Below are 23,909 nucleotides of genomic sequence, written 5' to 3'. Positions count from 1 at the left end.
AGTCTTCCTACTGAAAGCCAGGTACAAAGAGTAAAGCTGATGGTCTGTTTTCTAACAGACCAGGAAACCTTCAGTGTCCATCCTTAAACAGTCTTTTGTGGGCAAAACCGGCTCTGAACTCTTCACATTTTCCCTCCACACACCAGAAAACAGATTACAGTCTAAGAGGGAAGCTGGTAAGGTTTTGTCTCGCTGCACCCAGATGATGTTGACAAGAGTTATTCATCTGATGACCCTGTGCTGGGATAATTGCACACATGGAAAGCTAACTCTGCCCCATTTTTCTTTGCTGACCACTCTGCCAGTGGTGTCTACTAAGCCATGCACACCTTTGAATCCTTTCCACGCTTTCTGTCAGCATTAGCTACTCCTTGTTCAACACTATTCAACTCATTTACACTGTGGCCAAGACCTGCTCCTGCCTCATCACTGCCTGTGATCCTCCCTCATCCTCATTTGGATGATTTCAACCTGGAATACCTCTCCACAAACACCATCCTTCTGCCCTCACCTTCAACACCCTTCTCAGTTCACTCTTTCCCAAAGTGAGCCCTTACCTGTATTCACAGACAGCAGCCTCACTCACACTTTTCTCCCATTTCCCCCCAAATATTTCCATTCTCAGTAAGTGCCCACATCCACACAGCCCCTGTGTCACCTTCCTTTTACTCTCACCTTATAACCCATCCTGTTATTTCACCTATAGAAATCTGTAAAGAAATTACTGCCTGGTAAGCAGCAAGTCCCATCCACTAAAGCGAGTGCTTCACTGCATATGACCCATGCACACAGCTGGGCAATACCAAAATAACCTGTTATTACTGCCACCTTGTTCTCCTTCCTCTCTCTCATCATCCGATCCTTTGTTTGGCTTGCCTTCTCACACTTCTGTGTGATGAGAAGAAATTTTTGTACTGGTGAGAAATAAGGCAAATAAGAAATCAGAGCTCAATACAAATTAGTTGCGATGAACAGCAAGCTACCTTCTGCCCAAGGTAGGAGACTCGCAAAGCCCATACAAGAAGTTCCAGTGTTTGGAGGCAACTGCGTGGCTTTGAAACTCAGAATAAACTTGAGATCTTATCTGTCTCTTGCCCAGGAACTGCTGGGGAATAAGCAGTTCATGGAATCCCTGGTGCTTTCTATGATAATATTATTTTTGTTGAATTTGACCTATTATATTCACAGAATGAGAAAAGACATTGACTGAATTCTTTCCACAGAACTGTAACTCTTGGGCTGCTCTAGTGCAATGGAGGTTTAAGGAGAGAAACACTGCCCCAGCTCTAAAGTCTTTAGGGTCCAGTTTTCTGGACACTATAATATCATCTTGTCCCATTCTATGTCCATTATTCATTTTTGTCCACTCATGGCTGCGAAATGCAGTAAGACTAGTTTACTGTACGTACTGTAGACGAGTATAACCAACAAAAGTTAATCAATTATTCAACATTATTCTATAGCTTGACAAAGGTAAACTCCACACTTAGCTACCTCACGTCCAAACATGATATCCTAGGACCGGGAGTCTCCTGAGACTACACAGACAAGGAAACTTGCCGATCGCCTTTGCAATTTATTTGTGTAGGAAACACAGTGACTCATTTCCAGAACAGAAACCTTTAATAAGAAACCTTAATAAAAGGTTACCATCGCAAATGACAGGGGATGAACCTATTGATACAAGCAACTGATTGCAAGATCAAGAAATGCAAATTTTCTGAATAATCACTGGGTGTGTTTTGGATTACTGGGCATGGGTTTGAGATTCTTCCCTGGATGATGCCTGGTCGACAAAGTCCCCTGGGAGGCAGTCCTCCACGGCAAAGGAGCCCAGGAAGCCTGGATGTCTTTCAAGACGGAAGTCCTAAAGGCGCAGGAGCAGGCTGTCCCCGTGTGCCGTAAGACAAGCCGTCGGGGAAAAAGACCGGCCTGGCTAAGCAGGGAGCTAGTGTTGCAGCTTAGGGAAAAAAAAAGGATATACGGCCTTTGGAAGGAAGGGCAGGCCACCCAGGAGGATTACAAAGAGGTAGTAAAGCGATGTAGGGAAAAAATCAGAAGGGCCAAAGCTCAGCTAGAGCTAAACCTGGCTTCTGTTGTCAAGGACAACAAAAAAAGTTTCTATAAATATATTAGCGATAAAAAGAGGACCAAGGATAATATCTGTCCTCTAGTAGATGGGGCTGGTAACATAGTAACCAAGGATGAGGAAAAGGCTGAGGTACTTAATGCCGTCTTTGCCTCAGTCTTCAGCAGTAGGACCAGTTGTTCCTTGAATTCTCCGACCCCTGAGCTAGAATACAGGGATGGGGAGCAGAGTGAAGCCCCTGTAGTCCAAAGGGAAATGGTGAGGGACCTGCTTCAGCACCTGGAGGTGCACAAATCTATGGGGCCGGATGGGATCCATCCAAGGGTGCTGAGAGAGCTGGCGGAAGTGCTCACCGGCCCACTGTGCATCATTTATGAACAGTCCTGGATAACTGGGGAGGTCCCAGCTGACTGGAGGTTGGCAAATGTGACGCCCATCCATAAGAAGGGCCGGAAGGAGGATCCAGGGAACTACAGGCCAGTCAGTCTGACATCGGTGCCTGGGAAGGTCATGGAGCAGATCATCCTCAGTGCCATCACACGGCACATGCAAGAGAACAGGGTGATCAGGCCCAGTAAGCATGGCTTTGTGAAAGGCAGGTCATGCCTGTCAAACCTGATCTCCTTCTATGACAAGGTGACCCACTTGCTGGACAAGGGAAAAGCTGTGGATGTTGTCTACCTGGATTTTTGCAAGGCTTTTGACACCGTTTCCCATAGCATTCTCCTGGAGAAACTGGCTGCTCATGGCCTGGACAGGTATACTCTTCGTTGGGTAAAAAACTGGCTGGATGGCCGTGTCCAGAGAGTGGTGGTAAATGGAGTTAAATCCAGTTGGTGTCCAGTGACGAGTGGTGTCCCCCAGGGATCGGTGCTGGGGCCCGTTCTCTTTAATATCTTTATCAACGATCTGGATGAGGGGATCGAGTGCTCCCTCAGTAAGTTCGCAGACGACACTAAACTGGGGGGGCGTGTTGATCTGCTTGAGGGTAGATTGGCTCTGCAGAGGGATCTGGACAGGCTGGACAGATGGGCTGAGGCCAATGGTATGAGGTTCAACAAGGCCAAGTGTCGGGTCCTGCACTTGGGTCACAACAACCCCATGCAGCGCTACAGACTGGGGGCGGAGTGGCTCGAAAGCTGCCTGGCAGAAAAGGACCTGGGGGTGTTGGTGGACAACCGGCTGAGCATGAGCCAGCAGTGTGCCCAGGCAGCCAAGAAGGCCAACACCATCCTGGCCTGCATCAGGAATAGTGTGGTGAGCCGGACTAGGGAAGTAATCATCCCCCTGTACTCGGCACTGGTGAGGCCTCACCTCGAGTACTGTGTTCAGTTTTGGGCCCCTCACTACAAGAAGGACATTGAGGTGTTGGAGCGTGTCCAGAGAAGGGCTACAAAGCTGGTGAAGGGTCTGGAGGACAAACCTTATGAGGAACGACTGAGGGATCTGGGGTTGTTTAGCCTGGAGAAGAGGAGGCTGAGGGGAGACCTTATCACCCTCTACAACTACCTGAAAGGAGGTTTTAGAGAGATGGGAGCTGACCTCTTCTCCCTGGCGACAAGTGATAGGACAAGAGGAAATGGGTTCAAGTTATGTCAGGGCAGGTTTAGATTAGATGTTAGGAAGCATTTTTTCACTGAAAGGGTTATTAAACATTGGAATAAGCTGCCCAGAGAGGTGGTGGATTCACCATCCCTGGAGGTGTTTAAGAAAAGGGTAGATGAGGTGCTTAGGGACATGGTTTAGGAGTGGTGGTGTTTTTATCAGGGTAGGTTAATGGTTGGACTTGATGATCTTAAAGGTCCCTTCCAACCTCACTGATTCTATGATTCTATGATTCTATGATGCTCTATATTGAGGAAGGTAAATTTCCCTGCTTTCTCAAATTCATCATAACTTTGAAAAAATTGGAAAGATCTTGCCTCATAAGACTTTTTTTAGCAGGTTTCAAGAAGTTTTCCGCCTTTAAGTCCCTGTTCCCTGTTCAATTGTAACTGCTTTGGTGCAGTTACTTCATGTAACTTTTTGTGACTTGTTTTCCTTACCTATAAGCAGAAAACAATGCAAACACCACCAGAATAGCAGGACATAAAAGAATAAATGATTACAGAGGTTTTGAAAGGCACTGTAGAAATATTATAAATACTCTACATTCTTCCAATATTCCCCGTCTGCCTTTATAGCAATTGTTGCACACCTCTAAAAGGACCAAGAGAGACTATCAAAATCATAATAGCTATTGAGTTCCCTTCACCTGTACAGTATATCAGAGTAATGGGTCCCATGAACTCTGGTAACACCATTAGAAGGGACAGCATGGAATCAAAGCACAACAGTATTTTTCCTAAATGGACCATGTGTGATCATTTCAGTTAACATTTAAGTCCTTATTACAATGAGAAAATCATCTCCCTGTCGAGCCATAGTCAAACACCAAATTAATTTTAATTAGTGTTACTGTCCAGTATAACAGAACCTGTGATTCATAGTTCAGGGTTTGCATTTTTGTGACATGGTAAGACAGAGAATCCTAAGCATGTTATTTTTATGATATAGTAAACTATTTCATTTCTTAGCATTAAATACCATCTACCTTGTTCCATTTAACTCCATTATCTTTAGAGGAAAAGAATGTCATCTTTTCATGCTGCTTATATATCAGTATAGTCCAGCCTGTAAAACCAAAACACTGTGCTTTCTTCCCTCTCCCCTTTGAACATCACTCCTGAATGGGGCAAAAAAAGACAGAAAGAAGAAGGGAAGGTTTGCTATTTACAAGTATGAAATTCCCAGGTTTTAAACTAGGAGCCACGTATAGGTTTTAGAAAAGGAATTCACCACGGTGTACTGGAGAGGATTCCTACTTCACCAGAAGAAAGATAAAAAGCTGCCAGTCTGGGAAAGTCCTTGTGTGGTGAAACGAACAATGCAATTCAGGTATGCTTTATCTTCATCCTAAAATGCATGCAAGAGCTGTATCTTGACTCAAGTCTCTCAGGCGGCTGACAAATTCCATCTACAAAACCCACAGTAATATAACTTACACGCATACTACCTCCCCTCCACACACACAGGCACATGCACACACAACTAAACAAATATTTAACACTCACCCCAAGCCCGAAAACAAAATATCTACCTTAAAATGAAATGACTTTGTTAAATGTACACATATAATTTGGTGTTATAGCCTTGACTGCACTTTCAGAAGAAATCAAGGCTTATTGAATGCTATGAGTGGACCCAATATCAAATGTTCCAAGATGGAGAAGTGTAGTATTTACCATAAATTTTAAGAAAAAGAGAAAAACAACCCCAAAATAATAAAGGGAAATAATAAAAAAAAGAATAGTAACTTTTATCTCTGCTTTTCCTTTTACCTGTAGTAATAGCTGAGAAGCTGTTTTAATATTCATCTTGCTAATGGCATAATTGACAGAATGATTAACTGAATGAACGAAGCACAAAAGGCCAAGAACAAAGTACTTACAGAATAGCTCAATGAAGAATTAACTGAGAAAGTACATTAAGGTCTGACTTGTTTTAATAAACTGGTTATACTGAAAAAAAACCCTCATCCATCTGATCTAATGTCACCCTTCTGAAGCATCAAACAGAAGCGCACAGGGACTACAGGGACTACACACACCTTAAAATGAAGGTTCATTCTTCAGTATCGTCCTGTGTCTGCATCTTTACGGGTGAGATCAACCTCCAGTTTATACGCATAGCTGCATTTTGGCTGCTTTTCACACTTTCTGTCAGGGGTACTAGAAAAAGATTGTCCTGCAAAGTCAGATCAATTTTATCAGCTTCTTGCTTGCGGAAACTGTGGAAACCAAGCAAAGCTTGCTCTCAACCTCATAATTGTGTTTAGTAGTCCCAACTCTGCAGTTCTTATCTCATCACTGGTAATGACGTAAACACCTGGATCGTTATCAGGCAGAGCTCCAAATGACCGAGCATCCTGGCAGCATCTCACTAATCACATTCCCTTTCTTGGTCTCTTCCTCCATGTGACTGGAAGGATATACATCTTCCAGACTACCAAATCACAGGTCATTTACATTGCTACCTTCTATAATATTTGGTCTTTGCAATGCCGCACACTCTTCATCAGTGGCAAGCAATTCTGCTTATGAAATAAAAATAAATAATACAAACAGAACTAGAACTATCCCTTCGCTCTTCTCACAGGAACAGTTCAATCTAATGAAGTCCTAGGAGGGTAGAGAGCTCAGACCGGAGCTACTAAAAAGAAAAATTCATCTCAAATTCAGAAGTGATGAGAATGCTATTACACGTTACATAAAAGCATACGTTGCTAATAAGGCAAAACAGAGGTTAAAACAGGGGAAACGACAGCCTGGGTTTGCAACAAAAAAGCATCATCAGCAGAATAAATGGTGTACTTTAGACTTCCTGTTGTAACACCATTTATTTCACCTCTGAATTTGTAGCATGCAGTAGGAGCTGTGACTATCACTGTGTCACTGTGACTAAACGGTCAGGGTATGTACAGCGGGTAAGACTACACGCTTAAAACAGGTGCTTGGTGTTTCAAACAAGTATCATGTTTCGCCTTGCCCAAATCATGTTTCCTACTCTCTCAGCTAGGCAGTTTTTAGCAATTAACAATGACCAGAAGTAATTTGAGGAAACTCAAGAAAAAGATGTGTAAATCCTAGCACCAGTAGAAATCATCACAACAACCTATTTTAGATATGACGAATTAATTTTTTCCTGTGGGCTACCTATCTCTCTTTAGATGAAGAGAGTCTGTGCTGTCTCCAAGGCGCATTTAACAAAGTCATTTCATTTTAAGGTAGATAGATATTTCTTTTTTCAGGCTAGGGGTTGGTGTTAAATATTTGTTTAGTTGTGTGGGCATGTGTGTGTGGAGGGGAGGTAGTATGTGTGCATAAGTTTATGTATACGTGTATCTAGGTACATACAGTGTGTATATATCTGTGTTTAAGCGTGTGCCAGGCAGCTCAGTTACACTGCAGAGAGTCTCCCCTGGCAATCACCAAACAATTCATTTAAGAGCACAATTGCAAGTCTGGAAAACACAGTGATCGGATATACGCTTATAATGAGAATGCAGAGGTGTCAGATGACCCCACAATTCACAGAACTACATCAGTGACATTTACAGCCATCTCTGGACTCTACCTTTTAATGACAAACCATATAGAAGACTAATTATTTATTAATAACTGTGAAAAGAGAAATGGCAAATGGAGACAAGAATTTTCAGTTTGCTAGAAAAGTTCCTCTGTTGGAAGTTAGGTCAGTCAAACATAAAACCCCTCTCTCGCATTACCTCCATGATAACTGCGTGTTTAGGGTGGGCAACGGTAAAGAAACAGCTCACAGGAGAAACTATGTAGAGGAAATGCCCATCACTGCAGCTTTTCTAAGTGTACCAATAAAAAAAAAAATCAAAACCACTTGGGATTCTGGGACTGCCAGACCAAAGGCAAATAACACCGCAGGCAAACAAAGGCTTCCTAGACCTGACAACTACCCTAACGCCATCAACAGTTACTCTCTCTTGTCAAAAGGATTTTCCAGGAAATATGTTAATGTCTACGTAACACAGGCTAATTGTAGGCTGTGTAGCAGAAGTATTCAGCATGAAGCAGAGTGTAATGACACTGCCCTCCCATTCACAGGTCACTGCAGCGTCCTACTGCACTCTTTCCACAACGAATAAACTTGTATTTTAATGTTTGTAGTGAATTTAATTTACAAACACTGTCCGCTTCCACCGGAAAAGGAATGCTTTTATTAGAAAAGCAAACCTCTGAAGTCCTCTGGTACCTTCGCCATGGAAGGTAACAAGCATCACAAGATTTTAGCAGATTATAATTTAGTTTTAGAACCCATTCTGTAAATGCCTATGGAGATTTCGTAGAGTTCAAGATTTTGCTTTTAAAGCGACTGACATTCTTGAGTTGTGAAAAATAACCTAAAGAAATAAGTTCTTTTTTTTTTTTTTCCCCCTCTCTGACACTCCCAGTATGTTCCTTATGCAGATTTTACATAGACAGGCACATCCACAATGTACTCGGGGGCTATTTGGATGGAAATAGAAAAGCTGTGGAGCAAGACAGAGCCAGCCTAGATGTAAACAAGCTGGAACTGCTGGCAGCTGTGCTGTTACAAATAAAATTGCATTCCCCACTGCCTTCTCACTTATCAATTTTGACAGAAGACTGTCCTGACTTCTCATAAACAGCATCGAAAAGGACAAATCACATTGGGTGTCAGATTTGCCAGAATGGATTTGGTTGGTAGCTTACCACAAAGAAACAGAGGGTTATCTCCATTTCACATGGTGGGGAAAAACAATGCTCTGTCCAAGGGGTGGGGGCTCTACCTTATAGGATAAAGTCTCATTTCGTCCTCATTTTTTTTAAAGTCTGGTTAGATTTAAGAAGCTCTGACACAAGATTTGTATACATCAAAGCAGAAAGGAAAAATATCAGCAAACATTTCTCAAATGCATAATCTAAAAGCAAATACGACACAGAATGGGAAATATTTAATAACAAAATCACTTTCCTGCTGATCCCTGCTTTATAGCTACACTTAGAGCCACATGCTGCTTTGTGTCCAGACAAAGAATGCTCTGGGACAGCAGGACGCTGTAGACAATGATACCAGTGCTAAAAATAAATAAATAAATAAAAGTAGTAGCAGAAAAAAAACAGAATGAATATGCTGACATATAGGCACCTATTAAAAAAATACCATCTTGCAACTGTGGGAGCAGAATTTGGCCCTGTAGCTGATGAATCCTTTGATAACAAAGAAGCTCCACTGGACATGGGAATTCACTCTCTCCCCGCAGCTCTGGAGAAAAAAATTTTTGGTGCGCACTACACTTCTATGTAGGAAATCCAACAATGGAGTAAGTTACGGCACGGCAAGCCTGCCGGTGCATATTCAGCAGTCTGATGTGTGATGATCAGTAACAGTCTGATGGCCGTGAGTGGGAGGAGGAAGACACCCAAATGTCAGCCGAGACTCCCAATGGGTGAGGATGGGGGATGGATAGCAGTCGCGGAGCAGATGGGGGAACGGGTTGGGCTGGGGGAACGATGGAGCTGGACTGCGAACGTGAGAAACCTTTGATCACTGCGCTATGAACAAATTTAGCGTTGCAGTGGGAGGAAGGGTCTAAGCATATGGGGATGAGATAAACACAACTTTTAATTCTGCGGGCCTTGCAGTCTTGGTGTGGCCTTTCTGACTTGCTTTTAAAGGATATTTTAAGCCTTGAGCTTAAAGACACATGGTGGACTTTACAGTGAGCGTATCCCATAAGGAGGTCAAAGAGGGGGAAAAAAGATCCTTTACAGATTACAGGCTTCCTGGCTGCAAAAGGCTCAACAGCTGTCAGTATATCCTCCAGGAAGTCACAAACATCCACTTGAACTTGCGTTTTCCCCCTTAGCTAGCATGCATAATACGAAATCTTCAGATCTCTGTCAAAAAGATAAATCCAAAAATCAACCCTTATGGGAAGTATTAAACATAAAGTACCCTAAATGCTATTAAAAAACATTTTTTCCCCTATTGTCTGGATGATGACACTTACTGGAAAGTAAAATGTCCTCACCATACTTCATTATTTCAAACAAGCCATAGTCTTAGTTTTTTCCCTAATTCTTCCACCTCCCCATTTGTTGTCTTTATTTCTGTTCTTTCCCCATGGTGCAGTATGAATGTTAATTTGTTAGAAGTACTTAACTATATACATATATTTTCCTTTGTTATATATGCATATATGTTTTCACCTGCTTGAGACCCAACACCCCTTCTGGTATGTTCTGCACTTGAGAAAACCATGAATCCTTGCTTTCTGAGCAGAGAGATCCATGATGAACTGCTTATACATAGTATTTCTCAGCAGTCAGCTTTGGTCCTCACTTTCGGTCTTTCGCTCGATGTAAGTGTGAAGTTGCAAGGATACGAGAAGAGTGTAAAGTATAATTAACTAGCTGATGATATGCAGCTAAGGGTTTCCTTTTCACTAATCTTAGAGTCTACATTCTCACTTTTTTCTCATTGAACAAAGTAGGTGGGAATAGCACAGACCAGACAGAAACTGAACCTTATGGTAAAATGAGATAAGCAGACTGGAGTGGTAACTGTTCCACTGTGCAGTGTGTGAGAATATACTAAACTGTCACATTGGCTCACAGCATCTATATTCCAAAGGAGTCTTTTGCTTTTGGACAATTTTGACAAAAATAAAAGGAAGAGATTTATTATTACATGTATTTGAAGAAAAAAATTCTGACTTTTCATTAAAGCTCCTAACCTGTCCCCCATATTGAAACTCTTTGGCTTTCAACTTTGAAAAATAAGAGGTACAGCTAAGGAATCACTGGTCTGAGCCATTTAAGTAGGGGGAGAAGGGGAAAGAAACCCTTTAAACTTTACCAGTCAATATTTTTTGGTCTTGGGGCTTTTCAGAACTTGCTCCCCAATCTGTTTTCCAATAAAAATGGCTTTGATGTAAAATGTTAGAACGGACCTTCTTTTGGTTATCAGGTAGAAATACCGCACCCTGCATCTGGCTAGAAGTCCATTAATTAATTAGTGGGTGGAGCACACCTCCTGTGAAGGAAGGCTGGGAGAATTGCATTCGGTCAGCCCTTTGAAGAGAAGTATCTTCTTAATAAGGATATCTTATTGCTTCCTTCAAGTACCAGACTCTTCCTGCAAGTGCACAGTGACAGCCACATGGGACAACAGACTCAAGTTGCTACTCAGGAAACTCCAATTAGCTATCAGCAAAGTGCTTCTTACTATGAGGGTAGTCAAACACCAGAAGAGTTGTCCAGAGATGTTGTAGACTGCATACTATAAACTGTATTACCAACTACAACTACATCAGCTGTATAATCAACATCCACTTCTTTGCCCCTCTACAATAGGCGCTCTCTGCAATTTTTGGACTTGCTTCAAATAGTGGTACTTGAAAGCAACTTGGAAAATTTAGTGGTGACGTCTACTGAAGGGAATGAGACAATATTAGCACATGACCTCAGTGCTGAAATCTTTACAGTGACTTCTCCTACATTTCTGTTTGCCATTCATTGTGCTGGAGATTAAGGTCTGGAAGGGATCCAACACTGCCAAAGCTCGATGTACTTGGAAACCAGACTCTGCCCTTGAGACTGTCAGATACATCCTTCTCTCCATGAATGCTCTCTTTGATACATCATGGACATTCTCAGGAGAAGACTTCAATATCTGGAGTTTTCTTGACTCTAGTGGTATGAAAAAAATCAAATCTGACACGTTTCAAAGGGTAGAAGAAAACCTGTTGAAAGTAACAATTATGATAAGATCAGAAACTTCAAGCCTCTTCCCCTTCCAAAAACAACTTATGCTGCAGCTGTTTCTAAACCTGATTCCCAACTCTCCTGTTTATTAGAGTCCCTTATAGCTCAGACGTCTTTCTAAACTGCAGCAGGTACCTTCTTCTAGCCAACAAACCTTAGATACACGAAGTCCAGAGGTTTATGGGTTGTCATAGCTGCAGTTCAAATCAGCTGAGAATCACTGGGCATAATTAGCTTTTACTTTTCACAATAAATTTCACCTATTGCAGGTAAAATCATGCTTTATTTTTATTGCATTTCAAAATGTTTCTGCCCAGCACTTGGCTCTGTAAACATCATTATTACTGCTGCCTGCCTGCTTTGGGCCAGAAACGTGTCAGAAGATTTATCTGCCTCATCAGCACTTTCTAAACAGCCAGGCAGCCAATCAAAATGGGGAGGCATAACAGATGTGCCAACATCTGCTGCAGCGAGCATTTATCTGGACAGCAGAACGTGTAGCTGTAGATTCAAACTCCTAACCAGTTACAATTCCACACGTTTGGACAGCCTTGATCTACAACTGTGTGAAGGCCATTTTGGAATATTAATTAAAATCAAGTTGAAAACATAATTTTTCAGTTTTAGACAGCTGTGAGAAATAAAGCCTCCTGTAATTCAGCCTATGACTTTCAGACACAGTAAAGGCATAATACTATGAAAAAGCTAAATTTAAAGTTGAGCTTACAAAATTAGAAATTCTTAGAAAGCGCTAAGCTAAAATTCCACCCGGTCCACGCTCTCATTTACTTTGAGACACATACATATTAAAATATGTATAGTTAAAACGTGCAAATTTTAATCACATACATGTGCCTATAAATCAAGCACATGAAGCAATAGGCAATGACTTTTAAACCACATTTTTATTTTCCTGGCATCAAAATGAGGTCTATGGGCACCATATCCATGCTGAGTTTCAGCTGTTCAAACTTCTGTCGCACATGGAAATGTCCTCCACCCCCAAACACATACTTGTTATAGATTGACGAAATCATGAGATGAAATACAAAGCAAACTCATCATCTGCTTTTTTGATGCACAATACAGTTTCACCTGTACTCCTGCTCACCAAACCATGCCCTCCAGGAATGACTATCACATTCTCTTTGAAGAGCTGCCTCATTAAATAAAAAAGCAAACTTCCAGAGAAAAGACCTCTCCTGCTTTTTTGATTTCTCCTCTGAAGGCCCAGCACGCATAATATTGAAACCTTGTTTAAAGTCCATTTTCTTGTAAAAGGTTCCCTCTTGCTAGGGGGATTCAGCCCTTGTTTCCTGCGCTCTTGAATTTCCTAGGATACTGTGCTTTAAAATATTGACATTACAATAAGCTGGTTAATGCGACTTAGGTTATTTTTAAAAGAATATGTAAAAGAAATTATTTTCTCCCATCTTTTGTCTGTATAGCTAGATTCCACGTCTCCAAGATACACCACACAAACTTTCAAGCAGAAGGCACATGAAAAATAGTATTAATAAACCCCTTAGAAACATTTTCACTGTAAAGCATATACAGAGGTATGTGGTATAATAGTATAAAAACTGTCTAAACAAAGCATTTCTCCAAAACAGAAGATTTACAATCCACAGATTTCCATAAAAATGAAAATATTGCCAGCACCTTTCTCTTCCTTCACTGAGTGAATAACACATAGCATATGTTCTAATGTTGCCCAACAATAAAGTGCTGCTGAACTAAGCTCACTTTTCTTCATTTTCCTGGAAAAACGTAAGCTCTGACAACAAGGAAGAATTTTTATTGGCTTTCAGGTGAAGGAGTAACCCTGTGTTTGTTTTATGAAATCATGAAACAAAATGAATATCACTGACTTGATACATTTTCCTCCTGTTTTAAAACACAATAAATGGTAATAACTTTGATAAACTTGCCCATGTCGGTTTTGTGCCTTTTTCTCCCCATTCTCTTATGATCCTCTGTAGTTGTGGACACAACTCAAATCCCTAAATTGGGATATTCATTACTTGGGGGAAGTGAGACGACAGCAACTTCATCTGCTTTGAATGTCAGAATTTGGTGATGATATACAGTAACACACTCAAAATTAACAGACTGCGGCAGAAACTACCCTGACATCCTATTCCATCTAAATGATCCAATCACTAGCAACGAAGAAAAGTGATTTGATGGCCAAAAAAGAGATGCATTACAACTAAAGGCTCCTGGGTTTTACTGCCAGTTCTGTCACTGACTGACTTGGCAGGTCTCTCAATACGACTGTCCTTAGTTCACCTGCCCGTGAATTCCTGCAGCAAGGCAGGACATAGTAACACTGAAGAACCTCAGTGGAATGGTTTTAAGTTTAATTAATTGATAATTAAAAAGTGACTGCAATTCTTAAAAGGCAGACGAAAAAGTAAAAGGAAAGGACTGCTCCCTTTTCACCACTATTTGGCTCATTTACATGTACAATTGGCCACAGTTAGGGAGAAATTACATATTTATTACTGTCTATGTGTAAGTTATGCTGACTTAAATCCCCAGGCATTTTAAAAATAAAAATGCCAGTGAAATACATAATCTTATGTGGTAGTACGTCAAATGCATGCTGAAAGAGTCTCATTTTAATTATTACACAGTGTTATTCAAAGTATTACAGAAGAAAATATTCCAATGCCTCTTCTCCATTTTAACTGCGGTCTTTTCCATTTTTAGTCTGTAGTGAGTTAGCTGGATCACAGACCAGGTGTTAGCAGCTCAGAACTCCTTTCGAGTTAAAAGGAAAAAATCTCGAGGAAGGGTTTCAGACGCCCTGATCATTGTATTGTTTTCTCAGGTCCAACTGAAACAACTCTAATAACCTGTTTACTAGTCCAGGAGACTTCCTCACAAGCTTTTCAAATAGTAGCTTTAAAATACAGTCCATCTTTTTCTCTGGATTTGTATGATACGACATGTGGGAATAGAAAAACAAACCACCCCAAGATCCCACAAACCAGAAGGACTCTCCTCAGCAACCAAGACCATTGATCACAGGCACACACGTACCTGTTCACTTCCTTTATGACACTTCTTAACAGCAGCTGCTATATAATATTAATAGCCACGAAAAATCAGAAAAATGGTGTCAGTAAAATGTCTCTATACCACGGGGCATCCGTGGTTCAGCCATAACTGCCAGGCAGTTATGAACTGATGGTCAGAAAATAAACATAATACAGTAAACAGCTTTCCAGTATCTTATAGCAGCTTTCTAGTATCTGAAGGGAGCCTAAAAGAAAGCTGGAGAGGGACTTTTTACAAGGGCCCGTAGTGATAGGATGAGCAGTAATGGCTTCAAACTGGAAAAGGATAGATTTAAATTAGATATTAGGATGACATTTTTCACTCTGAGGGCGGTGAGGCACTGGAACAAACTGCCCAGGGAAGTTGTGGAGGTCCCATCCCTGGAAGTGTTCAAGGCCAGGCTGGATGGGGCTTTGAGCAACCTGGTCTAGTGGGAGGTGTCCCTGGCCATGGCAGGGGGGTTGGAACTCGATGATCTTTAAGGTCCCTTCCAACCTAAATCATTCTATGATTCTAAGTCCCAATTTATCTAAGCCCTCTCTGAGCTGTTGGACCAGTCCTTCCACCACAACAGCAGCTGCATGACAAAAGGCACGTATCTGCTCACATATAAAGTGAGAAGTATCTTCTTTTCCATTGAAAATCTACACCCCATTTACCAGCAAGCCTTTTCACATTCCCCTTACCACACCAGCCATGTCTGATGACAATGGAAAGACACAACCTTGTCCACCATTTCAGCTCTTCTACACCGCAACACCCACGTCTCTATTAGGATCCTTATTTCTTGAGGCCTTCTCTTTTAAATTACATCTGGTGGTTGCTGACTTCAAAAACTGCCTTTTATTCGCCAGAGGCTCTTTTTTGATTCATCCCAAGTTTTAAGAAGTTCAGGAAAAAAAGAATCCAGTCACAGTAGGAAATACAGAAGAAACAAGCACAACCTAATAGGAAGTCGGGGAGGGATGACAGTGGTGCTTCTCCTTCGCATCACTGTCATCCTACTTGAACATGGCTGGAATTTGACTGGAGTGATCCCCGCCCAGAACAGGATTTTTCTCTCTCTCATCCCTTTATATGATTAAATAAAGAACCATGACTTAATAGCTGTACAGAGAAACTCTATTCTACCCATAAGGAATTTCTGGAAAACTCTTATCTCAGAAATATTTTCCATTTTGATGGCTACACATCCATCTTCTGGGTTAGCTTCCTTGTACAGAAGCAGTCTTCAGGTAACAAAACAAAAGAGCCTGACTGCAGCGATCAGAAGCGCTGGCAGCGTGTGCACAGAAGCCGTTTCCATAAAAACTGTTTATTCAGGTGTTAGCAATTGAAGCAGGAGCTCCGATTGCCTTGCTGCAAGTGCCTGTAATGCTCACGCAGGGGTGTTTGCAGGCTATCACAGCTCTGAAGGGAGCTGTTACAGGCTATCAGCTCAGTAATCCTCATGTTAAAAAGGCCCTAAATATGTATTTACAAGATAGGCAGATCTGTTTGGTTTACCGGTTAAATAATCCATGTGTTGAAAAGGCCTTAAGCATGAATTCACAGGGCAGGCAGGTCTCTCTTGGCCCATTACAGCAGTGGTGGGCCTTTCAGAAAGTAACCGGAGACCACGCTTTAGTGGCCCACGAGGGCCTCAACCCACAAATACTTACACATTGAAGTAACTTTATTCAGATAAACAGCCTCACTCAGATTGCTAATCTGAACAGAATTACTCCTTCTTTTGTTCTGAACGGAAAACATGCCAATAAAATTGATCACTTCAAAACTGTCATGTCGCAGAAATAGGAAATTCGAATTTGCACCTGAAATACCAACCTTCCCTCGCCACGATGGGGTGAGTGTTACTGGAAGAGTAAATCAATGCATTACATCTGCTGCAATCCTGAGATACGATAAGAGAAACAAACAGAACAGGAGAAAATTCTCCCCTACGGGAGTTTTAAGTTTTCAGTGAGAAGAGGTCTACATGAAGCCTTACTCATGGCCAACTCCCAAAGTTGTCTAGCTTTTTTTTCTTCAAGGCCCATTTTTAGTCATTTGTGAAAACGGCTGACAGCAGCTGAACCAGAAATGCTCAGGTCAATAGGAAACGTTAGCAATTTCAGTGGGTTTGGATCAGGCCAGCGGTAAACTTAAAGGACTAATCTACATTTACAGTTAACAGATTTATGAGCGCAAATACTTATCAAAACATTTAAATGAACGGCTGTGCATAACCATAAATTAGCACTTACATTCAACACACATACACACATATATATTTCCTTATTCTGACTGAAAATCTGTCCTTTGGGTGTACAAAGCAGAACATGAACTGAAGAGTATTAACCAACTCTTGGAAAGCTATGGGTTGCTCTGCTTAGTAGAGATATTGATGATAGAGTCGAACTTCTTTCACATGAATCTTCTAATTTCCAGAAACCCTATTTTCCAGAGCATAGGAGGAATCAAAACGGCGGGTGTGTAGTTTCTCGCTCACCCTCCAAGTTTCACAGAGGCATCAGGTGGGAAAAATCTCACATGGCTTTTTCTCAAGATCCTGTTACTACACTCTTTTGTGGCTGCTGTTTCTTGGAGGAGCTCTGACTCTTTCATTGTCTGGAGACAAAAGGCTTCATAAAAGCTGACCACAGAAAGATTTCACCTGCACGTGCCTCGTGTGCTTGTCTGTTGATTTAGTGACATGCACTAAATTTTGAAGGAAAAAAAAAGTAAAATAAAGAAGCTCAATGGTTTCTAAAACCTTAAGTGAAGAGCATCACAGTACCTGGTAATTTCATATAGGGTCAACTCAACCCTTAGCAACTTCTCCCAGGTACTAGTATTAATATTGCCCCAATCTGTCAGCACTTGCATGCATTAAAACTGTAGTCATCAGACACAGGCAGGCTAACACAATGGCTGCCATTCTGCCTTTTCCACTCTGAAAATGCTAATCTTGGCATGCTGGACCGTTGATGTGGTTTTCCAGGCTCCTGCAAGCTGTATCATTGTACTGAAGCAATCACTTGTGCCTCTGCCTAAAAAACAGAACAATCGGACCTGGAAAGTCTTTTATGCAATTCTGCTGCTCTCCCTCGCACATCCACATAAGCTAACACCCAACCTCCCTCCAAAAAAACCCCTCAATTCTGAGAGCACACTTCAGCCTACTCTTCCTCATACATGCAACAACATTTACCTCGACCCACTGCTATTCCTTCTCAAGGATGTCTACTTTTGCTCTTTGTAAAGAAGCATTCAGCTAGAAATAAGAACCTTCTCCTACCTCAGTTATACGAGATTTTAAAAGCTGTAATTCCCTGGAGATATTGGCTCTCACAGCAGAAACCAATCACTTCCCGTTTTACTTTTGCTCAAAAGCTACTTCAGTACCTAGGTGGGACGAAAAGTCTCTGCCCTTGGATAAGGACCTGTTGACTAAACGACACTACCTGCTCGTGCTTGCTTGTAACATCTTATTTTCTTCTGCCCCTCTTATTGAAAGGCAGTTTCCTCAGGCGGAATATGTAGGACCAGACACCAGTGATGCCTTCTATCATCCAGCTTTGTCTTGACAATATTCTTTGTGGGGGGATGGGGGATGTTGACCGATTTTTTCACTGTTCCACCATTTAACTGACTTTGTCCCCTTAATTTTTGTATATAAGGTCAACTTTCCAAACCAAGTATACGCTGCTTCTCTCTCCTAGATAGTAGGTTCAGAAATATGATTAAAGAAGTGCACATCCACTAGCTTATTTACTCCTCTCTAGCACCATCATACTCTGCTCTTCTTACAAGGACAAACCTGTGGGACAAATTTTAGAGCCAAGTTTAACACAGATTTACTGAGGGCTGTGATGGTTTTAGTCCTTTCACCTCAGCGGCACTAGACAGTGTGACATATACTCTAACATCACATGATGTAATTCCAGCAGCACAACAGACACCCACAGCCAGACTGGGTGGGTTTGTCCTGAATTTCTTTGGCTCTCTTTCAGTGACACTGGCTGCAAGTCCAACTGAGCATTTACAAACTGGTCAATTTCTGCTTTATCTTAAAAGTCCTCATGGGTATCTGGCTATGCCAGAATTGCAAATCTTTTGATCTCTTTCTGCCAACCCTGACTAGTGCTGGCTCTGACCCGTCTCAATATCTACCAACAATTTGGATTCCTTTTAGGACAAGTTTTTGCAGCAGCAACATAAGGATGCTCAAGTTGGCTATCAGCAATCCCCCAGCTTTGTCATCTTCCCAGCCATTTGTTTAAAGTGTGGTACTGTATGGAGCCTAATGAGCCTCCCAGGGACTTCATCCTTCCAAGACAATTGGCTCATACTTGAGTTTATTGTGCTGTGACAATCTGAGCACAACCCACTGGGTTTTTCTAGCTTACAAATGGAGTAGAAGAGTCTTGTAAGTGTCTAATCCTACCAAATCCACTGGCAAGCATAAGTCCATATCCCCGGTGCTGGCTATCATATGTGATCCTGCTGTTTGTTTCTTATGGTAGTAACTCAGGTACTTAAATGCCAGCACATATCTGTAAGCAAGTTCCAAGCTGATCAAAGCTTTCCAGGACATTTCCTTTCTTGGAAGATATTCTTTTTTACAGCACCTCAGTCGCTAGTCATCTTATTTCCTTACCTCCTAATTTGGCTGAGTATTTTGCATTTGTGGCTCGGAACTGATGCATTCTTCACTTACAAACCATTTCTAGGAAATGACGAGATGTTGCTCTAGTTCTCTTTCTGCTCACTATCTTAGAATCATAGAATCGTTTCGGTTGGAAGAGACCTTTAAGATCACCAAGTCCAATCATTAACCTCGCACTGCCAAGTTACCCCTAAACCATGTCCCTCAGCACTACAACTACACATCTTTTAAATACCTCCAGGGATGACAACTCAACCACTTCCCTGGGCATCCTGTTCCAATGCTTGACAAACCTTTCAGTGAAGAAATTTTTCCTACTATCCAACCTAAACCTCCCCTGGTGCAACTTGATGCCATTTCCTCTTGTCCTATTGCCCATTACTTGGGAAAAGAGACTGACCCCCACCTGACTACAACCTCCTTTCAGGTAGTGGTAGAGAGTGATAACCCCACTTCCCTCAGCCACTCCTTATAAGACTTGTCCTCCAGACCCCTCCACCAGCTTCATTGCCCTTCTTTGGACATGCTCTAGCACCTCATTGTCTTTCTTGTGGTGAAGGGCCCAAAACTGAACACAGTATTCGAGGTGTGGCCTCACCAATGCTGAGTACAGGGGGACAATCACTTCCCTTGTCCTGCTCACTACACTGCTTTTAATACAAGCCAGGATGCTGTTGGGCTTTTTGGACAATAAGAACCAATCTTGTTCCAATTCCTTTCTGAAATCTCCAGGTTCTGCTTTGAATCTATTTAAAAATTATTAAGATTGCCATCAAGACCTGTGAGCTACTTATCTCTATCGTTTTAATACAATGGGAACGCTAATGTGCGGTTTGGAAACTGGACCATATTCCTAACACCAGGTAGGTTTTTTGCTGTGTGTGATTAGCTAAGGTTCACACTGGAAAGTTGTTACAAAGAAAAAAACAATGATAAAATCGGGGAGCCCTGATACAATCCTCCTTCTACAAATAGCACAGTAATGACAATAAACCTCTTTCCCCTAAACACAGAAAAAATCGAATGGTGGGAGATGGAGAAGGCTCTGTGCTTCTTCCACCCATCCTGCAGCTCGCAGTGTCATAAGCACCCTCTCTTCTTGCTGCTTTCACCCTTAGATGCTGGATGACAGTAAAAGTTGTTGTCTTCCCAAATGCTTGGGCAGTTTTTCTTTCCTTGATGCTGCTGCCACAGCACAGCAGCTTGTGGAGCTATGGGAGCTATGCTGGAAATTAGACTAGGCAGCTGGGCTGGGTTAAAAATAACCGTTCTAAAAATCTTTTTTTTTTTTTTTTTTTAAATTACTTCTCACTTCTGTTTCACAAAAAGTAATGCTGGCATAACCGAGGGGCCAGAAAACATCAAGGCAAGGGTAGGACTGAGTAGCCACAGCAGGGTACACCTAAGCCAATACTGTTGTAGAGAACTTGACAGCATTGGACCATAGCCTCTGCTCTGCGCACTGTCCTGCTGCTTCTCCCCTGGATCAGCAACAACAGCCAGTAAATCCCTTTTGACTCTGTCCTCTATGAGACTTTTTTTTGGATGGAGATATATATCTCTGGGAACAGTGCTCTCAATTGTTTCAGCTACCTAGTTACGGCAAGGGAGCTTAATAATGTCTTATAAGAATGTCAAAAAATAGATAATAGAACCAATGAGTAACCTAAATCATAATATTACCATATGGGCTTAAATTTTTGGAATGTCTTTCAAGTTTAGAGGTCTGCTAGTTAAAGGCTACGAGATATTCTTGTTTCTCTTTCAAAAGTTTCATATTTAGTAGAAAGCATTCTGCTCGAAGGAAGCTAGACAGTTCCTTCCCTACTTAAATTTCACATGAAACACTTTATTGCAGTCACTCAGTGAATTTGCCTTGGGCAACTGAATCACAGCTGACAGCAAATTAATGACTATGATGGTGTGATTAGTAGTGATTACGGGCAACGGAGAACCTGCCCAAGCGTTTGCCATTGTCACAATACTTATGCCAGCTAGTATTAGGGATTAATAATGGTCATAAAGATGACTTGATTCCACCAGGTAGACTCTTTAGAAATTTGAAATATATTAGTATATTGATGTGTCACTAATGCTATCATACAATGGTGAAAAACTGTTTTTATCTAACCATTATTTTTTAACTTTTTTTCTAGATGCTTAGATTACTAACTTATTTAAATATTACTAGAAAAAAAGTTTCTATTACATTTAAGGAAGAAGTACCATAAACAAACACACTTGACAGAGAAATTTAATAATACATTACACATGGGGAGTCAAAACAGAACTTAAGCTCTGAGACCCTTGTGCTGTGAGATATCACACCAAAAGCCAACTGGGAAGAAATGATGATTTCACTAATCCCTAGCAATGATTTTTTGAGGAGTTCAAATAAAAGTTTGCTTGTTCTGAGTGAGATTCACTAAGTAGATGTTATTTGATTGTTCTGCTTCCTGAGGGAAGAATTTCAGATTCCCCAGGCTGCTAGAAGAAAAGAACAATGGGCTGAACGTGCAATAGAGCATCTTAGCTGCTAAAGACACGATAAAAGTGAACACACTGCATATTTGCCAAAGCTTTCGCCATTCATTTCATTTCCAAATGTCAAGCAGCTATATGAAAACCTTAAAAAGGTTTCTTAAGGTAGAGCAAACAAGAGGATAGGATATTTTTAATCTTGTATTAAAGATATTTAATTATTTATAATCACTCTTATTTAAAATACAGTAACTTGAACTTATGTGAAGACTCGGCACTGTTGAATAATAAAAGGAACCATCTGCTTCATATGCCTGCCCCTACAAATATTTTGTTACTGGATGATAGCGGAAAACATGAAAAGCTAATGACTGGCAGAAAAGAAGACTATTTAGATATTGAAATGAAAATCTAATGAAGAGCAACATCACCAATCATGTTATCATTTTGGGAAGCCTCGCATAATGATTTCCCAGTGACTCGGAAACACATCCACCCTTGTCACTGGAGAGTAAAATTCATTAACAGCAAAGGGAGACTGGTGGTACAGAGCACAATTTCTTATAATTGCAATACTTACAATGTCAAATATCAAAGAGCAAGTAATAGAAATTATATTCATTTTCAAAGTTGTAGCCTGATCTTACAAACACTCAAGCACATATCCAAGTGTCTGGAAGACTGATCCCTGCGGCATGAGATACAAGGCCAATTAATCCTTAAAATTAGGGGAAAAAAAAACAATTAAGCTTCCAGTTACCATTTTTAGTTTTGGAAAGGCTTGCTTTAAAGTGTTAAAACTGCAAAAACAAAGCATCTGAGTTACAGTCTCCACTGCACAAAGAGAGAACATGTTTAATAAGCCTCCCGGACTTGTATACAGCCACCCACTGCAAAATTCTGCTTTCACATTTCACACGTGTAGCCTAACCCCAGTAAAGCCCGTGACCTTACACAGGTATAAAATAAAACAGTCTTCGGTGCTGACTTTTTAAGAAGTATTCCCACTCTTATTTTTCTCAAAGGAGCCCGCTATCAGCTGTGCAAATACCATATCTGTAATAACAGAAGGAGAGGCTGCAGTGTGCCAGTGATCTTACCTCATACTCAAAGTCCTCTGCTCTATCTGCATCAGCAGGCAGGCTGGAAAGATACTCATTACCTTCATAAAATTCATGCTCCACTGGGTGAAGAGAATGGCAGCTATGTGGAACAAAGCAGTACAACAACAGTAGATGAGGCAATAGGTTTTTTTTAATTAAAAAGCGATAATTCCCCTCCCAAACACACACACTCCTCTGTAGTTTTCTCATCCCTGGAATGCTACTGTGAACGGCCTGATGGCCTGAAAGGAACTGCACCGAGAAGTAGCACGGGCTTTTCAAAAGCTCATACTCCAGCTGAGTTTGGCTGGGTTTATCTTTTGACAGATTTATACAGGGTGATTTCTTAAAAGGGTATGTTTTGGGCCAAACTACTTAATTGTGACAATTTGGGATTTCTTATGCTCATAAATGTACCTAACTCCAGATTCACGTGCTGCATCATGGCCAGGGGCAACTCACTAATCATATGGTTATAACATCTTGAATGTCCACAATCTACAAGCCACACCAGGCTCACAAATCGTTTAAGAACTTGCATAAAACAACTTGCATTATCCTCTTCTGTTAAAGTGATAACAGGGTGGTGAAATGCATTTGAGTAACTGCACACTTAAAAATGTCAGTAAACTGCACGTTAAATGGGCTTGGAGCACAGAGAATGAGGTCTTCACAACGTGCACTTAGGTACAGCCTTAGATCCCAGCCATGCAGCACCCAGTGTGGATCTATCTTAGCAGAGGTAGGAAACTTTTCCCCATGCTGAGGGCATGGGAACTTCAATCACAGTAGCACACAGTTTAGTAATATCCAGTAACAACTGGAAAATATACACATATCATTTTCCTAGCTGTGCAGCAGTAAGTGGTAGGCTCACTCCAGCATTTGGCTCGCAAGTTCTCGCCGTGTCTATCATCTGCCCAGCTCACCTAGAACTTCTAAAAATGGAGCTGCGTCAAAGTCAGAAGTGTTATGTTCTCCATTAGCATCAATTCGCCAGAGATGCATGGCATGCCAGGAAGTCAGTGGGAAAGCTGTAGGACTATCATATTTTTGCTGGCTACAGGTGGAAGGCAAGGGTAAACCACTGGATGATGTTGCTAATGAGGTGGAGTCTGAAGAAGAAAAAGCCTACACCCTATTTTTGTATAAGC

General features: G+C 41.3%; 1 protein-coding gene across 1 annotated transcript in view; it reads right to left on the bottom strand.

Annotated features, from left to right (window-relative positions):
* Positions 1 to 23,909, bottom strand: part of PDZRN4 (PDZ domain containing ring finger 4) — a gene marked incomplete at its 5' end in the record, with an annotated part of 254,213 nt that overhangs the window by 21,945 nt on the left and 208,359 nt on the right. Inside the window, one exon of the mRNA XM_082491421.1 lies at positions 22,753 to 22,855. Coding sequence (XP_082347547.1) covers positions 22,753 to 22,855 — 103 coding nt within the window. The remainder of the gene's footprint in view (positions 1 to 22,752; positions 22,856 to 23,909) is intronic.

The sequence above is a fragment of the Vanellus vanellus genome (assembly GCF_965231255.1).
Source record: "Vanellus vanellus genome assembly, chromosome: 1".
NCBI classification, from domain to species: Eukaryota; Metazoa; Chordata; class Aves; order Charadriiformes; family Charadriidae; genus Vanellus; species Vanellus vanellus.
The sequence above is the reverse complement of the archived record's forward strand: the minus strand, read 5'-3'. Positions and strand labels throughout refer to the sequence as shown.